We start from the raw sequence: 11,114 nt of genomic DNA, 5'->3' as shown, positions 1-11,114 counted from the left end.
GATGGCCCTTCCCCCCGCCTTCCTGTGACAAGTCACCACCTCTAAGAAGGTGCATGCTCCTCTAGGCTGAGCCAGATGCCTGTCTGGGGTCCCAAAGCCCCTGGGCTTCCATCTGCTGCACCCTGGTCCCTGGCAGCCACCACCTGGGTGCAGGCTCTGCCTGCCAGACTGGCAGCTCTTGGAGCAGGGAACCACCCAGGACATTCCTGGGCACCCAGGTCTCACCCAGTGTTTGGCAGAGAGACCCAGGGTGGGAAAGGGTGACAAGGACAGGGTCTTCTCTGAGGGCAGCTGGCCTTCAGTTACGGTCCCTGCTGCCCCACCCCCTCACCCTAACTCATCTCCGGTGCACTGAGTGTCCTTCCCCAGTCCTTGGCAGCCTCCAGATGGGCCAGGAGGGCAGTTCAGCTGTGGCTACACATGATGGACAGATGATGGGGGGGGGGGGGGCCCAGGGCTGTGCCACCAGCTCTGCCTGCTTGCGCCCAACAGTGCCTGGCAGCTGCCTGGGTCACCGGCTACCGGCCCAGGCCTGGCCTTGCTGGGTGTGACCAAGCAGCCCCCAGAGGCAGCCTGGCTCCATGGGAACATCTTCTGTGCCCTACAGAGCCTCACCTCTCCCCAGATGTGAGGCAGGGGAGGCCTGGGGCCCTTTTCACAGGGATCTTCCAGCCACCGGCCCCGGGGACCTGCCCTGTCCTTGGGGACGGTGGCCCTGAGGCCCCTGTTATGTGGCTACAAGCTCTTTGACTCCTCCAGGCTACACCATACTCCTCAGCCACAAGTCTCTGAGTAGCAATGCCCCCCACTTAGCAAGTTGAACGCCCCCACTTAGCAAGCTGAGCAGCCCAGCCAGAGGCCCCCACCGCGGGCTTTCCGGGCAGTTGAGCCAATGTTGGCACGGGGGTTGACTCCCTGACCACCCCTTCCCCCACAAGGACTCAAGCATGCACCCACGGGCGGCCAAGGACCCTCGCATCCGTGCAGACCCCGGCCCAAGGGGCGCTCCCTGCTCATGTGACATCCACACCCCGAGGATCCTGGGGTAGGGGACTCGGACAGATGGCAGGCCGGGTGCAGGGCCGGCCACGCGGGGCTGGACCGAGCACTGCCCAGCGGGGCGGCGGCCCCGAGCGCGCACCCTCGAACCGCGGGCCCAGCACCCAAGGGCGGCCAACGCCAGAAGTCTCTCCCTCCTCCTCTTCCTCAATCTCGCTCTCGCTCTCTCCAGTCCATCTCTCCCCCCCACCTTTTTTTTTTTTTTTGCAAAAGGAGGGGAGAGGGGGTAAAAAAATGCTGCACTGTGCGGCGAGGCCGGTGAGTGAGCGGCGCGCGGCCAATCAGCGCGCGCCGTTCCGAAAGTTGCCTTTTATGGCTCGAGCGGCCGCGGCGGCGCCCTATAAAACCCGGCGGCGCGCCGCGCTGCCACCGCCGACACCGCGTCCGCCCCGCGAGCAGAAGCCCCTCGCCCTCGCCGCTGCGCCGCCACCGCCGGTCTACACCGCCCCCAGGTAAGCCTCCGGGCGCGCCGATGGGGCCGGCGCCGCGCCTCCTCCACGCAGCCCGCGCCCCTCCGCCGCGGCCCGCTGCACGGCCTCCGGGGCCGGCGAACGGGCTCCTGCGCTCCAAGCTCGGGGCCGGGCTGCACTCGCAGCGCGCGCTGCCGTCGGGCCGCGGCGGCCGCGGGGCCCCTTCGGGGTAGCTGGCTCGGCGCGCTCCGCCGGGCGGGCAGGCAGGTGGGCGCGGCGCAGTCGCTGGCCGGCCGTCCGGCCGTCCGACCGGGTGGGGGCTGGGGGCCACACTGCGCGTGCGCGCGCCTGTGCGCGTGCGCGGCGAGGCCGGGCGGGGCTGGGCGCCGGAAGGGGTGGGGTCGCCGCGGCGCGAGGGCGCCTGCGCGGACTTTCTCGCCGCGCCGCCGGCTGGGCGGGTGTGGCGGTCGCCCGCCCGGCGCTTTTTGAACGGGGCGGGGCGGGGCCGGCGCCCGGCGCTCTTTGAACGGGGCGGGGCGAGGCGGGGCGGGGGCCTGGCTTCCTGCCGCGCGCCGCGGGACCGCCTCTAGCCCGCCTTTGCCTTTTATGGTAATAACGCGGCCGGCCGGCCCGGGCTTCCTTTGTCCCCGGCCGGGGCGCGCGACGGCGCCCCCTGGCGGCTCGAGGGCGCGGCGCGCCGGAAGTGGGCGGGGCGGGGGCGGGGGCGGCCCCGGGACCCCCGGCTCAGCGCCCACTCGTCCCCCGCAGCTAGCCATGGATGACGACATCGCCGCGCTCGTGGTCGACAACGGCTCCGGCATGTGCAAGGCCGGCTTCGCGGGCGACGACGCTCCCCGCGCCGTCTTCCCCTCCATCGTGGGGCGCCCCCGGCACCAGGTAGGGTGCCAGCCTCGCGACGGGGCGGGCGGGCGGCTGGGCGTCCTCTCCGGGGGCTCCCCGGGTGGGGATCGGGGCCGGGCCCGTGCTCAGCGCCTCGCCCCTCCCTCCGCAGGGCGTGATGGTGGGCATGGGCCAGAAGGACTCATACGTGGGCGACGAGGCCCAGAGCAAGAGGGGCATCCTGACCCTCAAGTACCCCATCGAGCACGGCATCGTCACCAACTGGGACGACATGGAGAAGATCTGGCACCACACCTTCTACAACGAGCTGCGCGTGGCCCCCGAGGAGCACCCCGTGCTGCTGACCGAGGCCCCCCTGAACCCCAAGGCCAACCGCGAGAAGATGACCCAGGTCCGTGCGCCGCTGGTCCTCTCCCGGCGGCCGCCCCTTCCTTTCTTGCCCTTCTGTGCCCACGCCTTTTGCTCACTTGTCCTTTTTTCTGCCGTTCTCTTAGGACTTTCTTCTCTGGCCTGAGCCTCCTTTGGAACTCTGCAGGTCCTATTTGCTTTCTCCCAGATGGCATCTTTTTCTGGGTTTGCTTCTCTGTCTAGGCGTCTAAACTGTAAAGTGCTGTGGGTGTAGGTACTAACACTGGCTCGTGTGACAAAGCCCGTGAGGCTGGGTTACCATGGCCTTGGAGTGTGTATTCAGTAGCTGCACAGTAGGTCTGAAGTGAATCCCCAGCCCGGGATCCCCAGCACTTTTAGTTGTGTTCTTTGCACTCAGCATGTCCCCAGTCTGGCCCCGCCGCCCCTGGTGGCTTCCCGAGCGTGACGTGGCTCCCCTTCTCTCCCTACAGATCATGTTTGAGACCTTCAACACCCCGGCCATGTACGTGGCCATCCAGGCCGTGCTGTCCCTGTACGCCTCTGGCCGCACCACTGGCATCGTGATGGACTCCGGTGACGGGGTCACCCACACTGTGCCCATCTACGAGGGGTACGCCCTCCCCCACGCCATCCTGCGTCTGGACCTGGCTGGCCGGGACCTGACGGACTACCTCATGAAGATCCTCACGGAGCGTGGCTACAGCTTCACCACCACGGCCGAGAGGGAAATCGTGCGTGACATCAAGGAGAAGCTCTGCTATGTCGCCCTGGACTTCGAGCAGGAGATGGCCACCGCGGCCTCCAGCTCTTCCCTGGAGAAGAGCTACGAGCTGCCCGACGGCCAGGTCATCACCATCGGCAACGAGCGGTTCCGCGCCCCCGAGGCCCTCTTCCAGCCCTCCTTCCTGGGTGAGTACGGCCTCCGCCTGCCCCCCTGCATGGGCCACTCCTGGGGCCGCGCTGGGAGCTAAGTCTGGCTTCTGCTTTCCCTCAGGCATGGAATCCAGTGGCATCCACGAAACTACCTTCAACTCCATCATGAAGTGTGACGTCGACATCCGTAAGGACCTGTACGCCAACACAGTGCTGTCGGGTGGGACCACCATGTACCCAGGCATCGCCGACAGGATGCAGAAGGAGATCACAGCCCTGGCTCCCAGCACGATGAAGATCAAGGTGAGCACCTGCCTCGTCCGTGCTGACTTGGTCACTTGAAGTGTGGCCGTGAAGGGCACCGTCGTGTGGTACCAGTGGTGTGTGGTTGTGACATCCAGGGTCCTCACACTGTTCTGTTCTCTCTGCAGATCATTGCGCCCCCTGAGCGCAAGTACTCCGTATGGATCGGCGGCTCCATTCTGGCCTCATTGTCCACCTTCCAGCAGATGTGGATCAGCAAGCAGGAGTACGACGAGTCCGGCCCCTCCATCGTCCACCGCAAATGCTTCTAGGCGGACTGTTAGTGCGATCCACCCTTTCTTGACAAAACCTAACTTGCGCAGAAAACAAGATGAGATTGGCATGGCTTTATTTGTTTTTTTTGTTTGTTTTTTTTTTTGATTTTTTTTTTGATTTTTTTTTTTTTTTTTTGGCGCTTGACTCAGGATTTAAAAACTGGAACGGTGAAGGTGACAGCAGTCGGTTGGAGCGAGCATCCCCAAAGTTCTACAATGTGGCCAAGGACTTTGATTGTACATTGTTCTTTTTTTAATAGTCATTCCAAATATCGTGAGATGCATTGTTACAGGAAGTCCCTTGCCTTCCCAAAAGCCGCCCCGCGTCTCCCGAAGGAGAAGGGCCAGTCCTCGCCCGAGTCCACACAGGGCAGGGTGACAGCATTGCTTTTGTGTAAATTATGTAATCCAAATTTTTTTTAATCTTTGCCTTAATACTTGTTTTTTTGTTTTGTTTTATTTTGAATGGTCAGCCATTACGGCCCCCCTTTTTATCCCCCAACTTGAAATGTATGAAGGCTTTTGATCTCCCTGGGAGAGCTGAGGTGCGGAGGCAGCCAGGGCTTACCTGTACACTGACTTGAGACCAGTTCAAATAAAGTGCACACCTTAAAGAAACCAGGCGCGGCTCCGTGGCGTTGCTGGGGGTGTGGGAGAAGGGTGGGGCAGCGGCCCAGCTGTTCCTACCTCGGGGTGTGGGTGGGGGTGGTAAAGTACATCTGACCCCTACCTTGGAGGAGTTAATCCTGGCCTCTTGGTTAATCCTGCCTCCCTTAGTTTAAATGGGTTCCCTGACCTGGCCCTTTCACCTGTTCCCTATGTCCCCCCATTTCTTGTTGGCTTCTGAGGCCTAAATGCTTCAAGAGTGGAGACCCTGGGCTATGCAGGGGCCTGGTGCTTGGGACCTCCTGTGAGTGGAGGCTGGCACTTTCTCTGGTGTCCTCTTGGCATGGGGGGCTGGGAAAGTGGGGGCTCCCAGGCCACACCCCTTTATCTTCACTTTTACATCGTCCCTCCCTCAGGCTCTGCAGGTTTCAGGGTTGGCAGAGAAGGCTCTAGTTGGCTGAGGTCTGGACTCTGCCTGTTGACGGTTTCAAGTGCAGGCCTGGCCTATTATCTCCCAGGACCCCGCTGGGGAAGGAGCTGGCTGCTGGAGTGCGGGGTCAGCTTGGGACTTGTGCAGCACTCCAAGAAGGAAACCGAGCCTGGCCTACCTTCCCTCCCCTACAAGCTGTGATTGACACCAGCAGGGAATGAGGAAGGGAAAGTGGGCGAGGCCCCCCATGAGGGATGTTGCCCCCATATCTCCAGAGAGTGAGAGGGGGAGAAACTGACGCCAAGCGATCCAGACTTGAGCCCTTGAGGGGACACAAGTAATTGTACTGTTAGTGTAGGTGGTTATCTTTGTGGGGAAGCGACTGTTTAAGATGTTTAAGTCGTGCCCTGAGCTCACCTGGGCAGGTTTTCCTAGTTTAGTACATAAAACACCGCTGTAGGGGCAGAGCATGTTCTGTTCCCGGGGAGTCCTGGCCCAGAGAAGATGGGAGAGCAGCAGAGCGCCCAGGACGCTCTGTGGCTTGCCCCCACCCACCCCCTGCTGTCTTAGAGGCCCTGGGAAGCAGGGTCTGTGAAGGGCAGTCCCTCCTGGGCCAGTTGAGGGTCCGACTCAGGGGAGTCGGTGAGCCCTGGGTTCTGGGAGCCGCAAGTTTCCACCTTGGGCCACTAATCATTCTGCAGACATTTATTGAGTGCCCACTGTATGCTGCGCTTGCGGCTACTGAGATGACCTGGGCCCAGAGCCTGTCCTGGACAAGCTGTCAGTCTGGAAACAAAGACCTCGTTTCCTCCCTCCCTCCCTCTCTCCCTTCCTTCCATCACTCTTTGTGCCAAGGACTGGGGGTGCAGTGGACAGGAACCAGATGTGTCTCCTGCCCTCATGAGGTGTCTAGTTTAATGGGGAAGACAACAAATATGTAGGCAAACGAGCAAATAGACAATTACCAGTTGTGATAATAAGAATGAGGAGCAGAGGCACTGTGTGATAAGGAATCCCAGATCGTGGGGAGTTGGAGATGCTCATTATGTCGATGGTGGTGATGGGGTCATGGGCACAGACATACCTCAAAACTCATCAAATGGCACCTCAGTAAAGCTGAAAAAAAAGAAATACAGATAAAAAAGAAAAAGCAATCCTTTTGCCTTTTTTGAACAAAAAGTAATGAGTCATCAATCTGCCTGACTGGAGGGTGGGGGGTGGGGGAACCATCGCTCTTGAGCAGGGCTTTCCCATGGGAGGAATGCTGGAGCTGCCAGGGAGACCAGTCCCTTGGCCCGGTGGGGGTGTGGGCATGGGCATCTCCGGCAGAGGCGTGGACTGACCGGGGACAGAGACCGAGGGACTGGAGACACACCTCCAGGGAAGAATGGGAGGGCGTTTGAAGCTGGCCGCCTTGGGAAGTCACGTCACTGTCCGTGTGCCCATCTGAGAAATGGGAACAGCAGTAGCAATGGGGCAGGCGGTGGTGAGCAGGTGCGCCATCCATCTTTTCCTTTAAAAGACTCTGGAATTGCGGCCAAGACACACGGTTGACCTTGAGAGTCCTTTAGGCCCTGCTCCTTCCTTCGTGGGCTGCAGCTGGGTTCCCCATCTGGTGCCTGGCTTGGAGAAGAGACCAAGCATGGGAGAGCCCTGACCCAGGCCAGGCTAAGTGAGAGGATGCTGCATGGTCTTGCATCTTCCTCTCTACAGCCCTTTTACAGGTTAGGAGACTGAGGGTCAAAGAGGACATGTGGCTGGCCCCAGGGCACCCACCTTCTAAGGGAGAAAGCTGGAATTTGACCCTAACGCCTACGAAGCCCAGACACTACCCCCTTCACTGCCTCCCCAGACAGATCAATGGGCCAGACACATCCTGGTTCACTCCAGTTTTCCAGGAACGTGGACCCTCCACTCTGGGCCCCTGCCTGCCTCCGCAGCTTGCCCTGGCCTGAGACATGGGTTGGAAGCTCCCGCTTTCTCAGGTGGCTGGCTCCCCCGTGAGGCAGCTCTGGCTCCTGAGGGTCACCTTTTTAATGAGCCGGCACCCATTTCACCGGACTGTCTCCTCTGCAAAGCACCCCATGCCTGGATCGAACCGCACCCCAGTGGGCTGCTCTGGGATAGGGGAGCCCTGGCCAGCGCAGGGGCTTGGAACCCCAGGTCCTTCTCTTCATCCCGACAGCCCTTCCTGGAGCCCCGTGGTGAGGATGGAGGGAGCCTGCTCGTGGTTGCACTCTTGCAGGGCAGTCATCTTCCTCGTGGGGAAACTGAGGCTTGGAGGGTAAGACAGCTCTGGGGCGGCAGGATTCGAACACACGCTCTGGCCTGGAATCACACAAGGGCCCCGGGGGCTGGAATCATTCCGAGACCCCTGCCAGGGGTTGGTGCCTCCATTCACTCAGTCACTCATCATTCAGCTTATATTCTGAGCAGCCACACCGTGCTGGGGGCTGGGGCACAGGAGGGATGCAGACACAGGGTCCCTGCCGTCATGGAGTTGACAGTCTTGCCGCTCTGTGCCACGGTGGGGGGTGGGCACTAGCCACGTGTGGCTATTTAAATTTAAATTAATTAAAATGAATTCAGTTCCTCAATTGCACCAGCCACATTTCAAGTGCCCAATAGCCCCACATGGCTGGTGTCTATGCACGGGCAGAGATGAGCTGGAGTGCCCCCAGGACGGAGAAGTTCCGATGTGCATTCTTTTAAATTAATGGACTTTTGTTTTTAGAGCAGTTTTAGGTTCACGGCAAAATTGAGAGGAAGGTACCTCCCGCCCACACATACCCACAGCCTCCCCCCTGTTATCAACATCCCCCACCAGAGTGGAACGTTTGTTATCATTGATGGACCCACGTTGACACGTTATCATCACTCAACGTCCACAGCTGACACAAGGGTTCGCTCTTGGTGTTGGACATTCTATGGTTTGGACAAACGTATAATGACGTATCCACCATCTCAGCATCATCCAGAGTAGTTTCACTGCCCTAAAAGGCCCACCTGTTCATCTCCCTGCCCCCAACCCCTGGCAACCACGAATCGTTTACTGTCTCCACAGTTGCGTCTTTTCCAGGATGTCATAGAGTTGGAATCACACAGGATGTCGCCTTTCCAGATTGGCTCCTTTCACTTAGTCATATGCATGTAAGGTTCCTCCGTGTCTTTTCACGGCTCGATAGCTCTTATCTCTTTAGGGCTGAGTAATATTCCACTGTCTGCGTGGCCCACAGTTTATTTATCCATTCACCTACTCAAGGCTATCTTGGTGGCTTCAAGTCTTGGCAATGATGACTAAAGCTGCTATAAACATCCATGTGTAGATACAAGTTTTCACCTCTAGACAAAGAGTTTTAAAAGGTCCTTCTGGGGGCTGGCCCGGTGGCACAGCGGTTAAGTGCGTGTGTTCCGCTTCTCAGCAGCCTGGGGTTCGCCAGTTCGGATCCTGGGTGCGGACATGGCACCGCTTGGCAAGCCATGCTGTGGTAGGGATCCCACATATAAAAGTACAGGAAGATGGGCACGGATGTTAGCTCAGGGCCAGTCTTCCTCAGCAAAAAAGAGGAGGATTGGCAGCAGATGTTAGCTCAGGGCTAATCTTCCTCAAAGAAAAAGACAAGACAAGAAAAAAAATCTGGATTTGGGGGCTGCAGTGGGAGGAGCTTAGGGAAGGATATGGTGCCTTCAAAAACACTTCCGGTGGGATGAAGCCCTCTCGAAGGTGAAGTTGGGGAATACCCTGGTGGTGGCCCACGTCTAGTGCAGGAAGAGCCCCTCCAGGGGGGTGTGGAGCCTCTCCCAGTGGGCTTCATCCAACACCCTGTCCCTACCTGGACTGCGTCTGTCCTCTTCTGCAGCAAGATGGGGCAATCACTGTGTCTGCCCCACCGCGGTTTGGTGACATTTCCAATGGGATCCCTTATGGAAAGTGCCAGTTACAACCAGTGGCTTGGGAATGGTGGCCATTGTCATTTCTATTAGGAAAGAGTTGCTTTTCTCCAGACCACACTTCTAGATGAACTGGTGGCGGCAGTGGCGGGGGAGGAGGTAACAGAGACCACCTCATCTCCAGCCTCTACCCCAGGCTCTCAGTGAACCCACGGGACCCAACGCTCAGACCTGGCCCAGGCCAACCAGGTGATGATAGGCTGGACTCTCAGAGCACGAACCATAGGGGACGCTGTGACGACGTGTCACCCCAACCTGGAAAGGTCTGTGAGGAGGTGAGAACAGTGAGGTGTTGGAACCAGCTCCCACCCCAGTCTCCTTGAGCCCAATATTCAGTGGTTTCCGACTCATGTTCCTCAGCATTGGGGCGTCTGTGAAACACGGGGCTCCTTTCTCATCAGAATGAATAATAGGAGTAGCGTTCAGCTTCCGCTGATCGAATCACTCATTCCTCTGTGCTAAACACTTACATGCATTATCTCATGTAATCGATCATTTATTGGACAAACATTTATCAAGGGCCTGCTGTTGCCAAGCCCCGTTCTGGTGGGGGATGGGAAACGAACAGATCCCCCACAATGAAAAAACACACCTGACTCCAGGTTGCAGGGGAAGAGAAAGAACCGGTCAGAGAGTCAGGAGGATTGGAGGAGAGACCTGGGTCTCCAGAGAACACCCCCGGACACCTGCCTGGGTCACAGTTGGGCTCCATTGTTGGGGCTCCAATGGTAAACAACAGGAACCCCCATTAACCATCATATGTGTTATGCCTGAAGTTGTACTTAGCTGTCGCCTAAACCATGAGCTCTTTGAAGCAAGGACTGCACCTGTTCCCACGATGGTCCACCCACAGTAGGAGCTCATCAGAGCCTCTTCTTGATACTAATAACTAGCTCAACCCCGTGAGGGAGGAGGGAAGTGAGGCCCAGGGAGGGGATGATGTGAAACTTGATGTCCTGGGTTGAATAGTGTCGTGTGTGTCCCTCGGTCCTCCCCACCCACCCACACTCTGAATGTGACCTTATTTGGAAACAGGGTCTTTGTAGATGTCATTAGTTAGGATGAGGTCATACTGGCTTAAGGTGGATCCTAAATCCAACATGACTAGTGTCTTTATAAGAAGAGATGACACACACACACACACACACACACAAACACACACGACGGCCCTGTGAAGAGAAAGGATTCTTCCCTAGAACCTTTGGAGGGAGCATAGCCCAACCACCATCATCATTTCAGACTTCTAGCCTCCAGAAGTGTGAGAGAATACATTTCTGCTGTTTAAACCGCCCAGTTGGTGGTACTTTGTCGCGGCAGCCCCAGGAAAGTATACGCTTGCTTAGGGTCACCCAGGAGTCAGCACCAGTATTCAAAACCAGTTCTTTCTGACACCAGATCGTTCCCGGCGAATTTTTATTAGTAAGTGATTTTTAAATGCAAAGGGTTAGAGGCGAGGGCATATCATCCATACATTCATTTACCCAGCAAGTATTTATTCAGTGCCCGCTACCTGCCGGGGAGCGTTCCAGGCACGGGGAATCCAGTCCCTGTCCTACGGTTTATTAGGGGGAGGACGGGAAAAAAAAAAATACAGATCGGATGGCGCAAAGAGCTATGGAGAAAAATGACCCAGGATAAGGGGCAAGTTTAGGTGTGTGCATGCGACGATGGGGAGGAGTCGATGCTAATTTCTGCAGGGTGATCAGAGACCAGCTCTCTGACACGTGGTTTCCACACACCGCGGGGATGGGGAAGCAAATGCAAAGCCTTGACGCAGGAGGGTAACGGACCGGCAAGGGAGGCGAGCAGAGAGCAGAGGAGAGGGACAGGAGGTCAGGCAGCAAGCCGGGGGCGCCCGCGCCTCTTCCAGGCTCACCCCGCGCTCTAGCTGGGCCTTGGCGGCGGCGCCGCACCCAACATGGCGGCCGCGCGGGGCACGCCTCCAGGCGAGCGGAAGTGCGTAGCGGTAGGCGCCGG

The 11,114-nt window shown here is 58.5% G+C and overlaps 1 protein-coding gene across 1 annotated transcript; it reads left to right on the top strand.

The window, feature by feature from the left end:
* Positions 1-1,047: 1,047 nt before the first annotated feature.
* ACTB (actin beta) lies at positions 1,048-4,768 on the top strand. The gene is made up of 6 exons (XM_070567364.1): positions 1,048-1,511; positions 2,238-2,366; positions 2,482-2,721; positions 3,170-3,608; positions 3,694-3,875; positions 4,004-4,768. The coding sequence occupies exons 2-6, from the start codon at positions 2,244-2,246 to the stop codon at positions 4,145-4,147; spliced, it is 1,128 nt and encodes a 375-aa protein (XP_070423465.1). The 5' UTR covers positions 1,048-1,511; positions 2,238-2,243; the 3' UTR covers positions 4,148-4,768.
* Positions 4,769-11,114: the final 6,346 nt, after the last annotated feature.

Source organism: Equus przewalskii, chromosome 12, assembly GCF_037783145.1.
Source record: "Equus przewalskii isolate Varuska chromosome 12, EquPr2, whole genome shotgun sequence".
Classification (NCBI taxonomy): Eukaryota; Metazoa; Chordata; class Mammalia; order Perissodactyla; family Equidae; genus Equus; species Equus przewalskii.
Note: the sequence above shows the minus strand (reverse complement) of the source record. Positions and strands in the feature narration are given on the sequence as shown.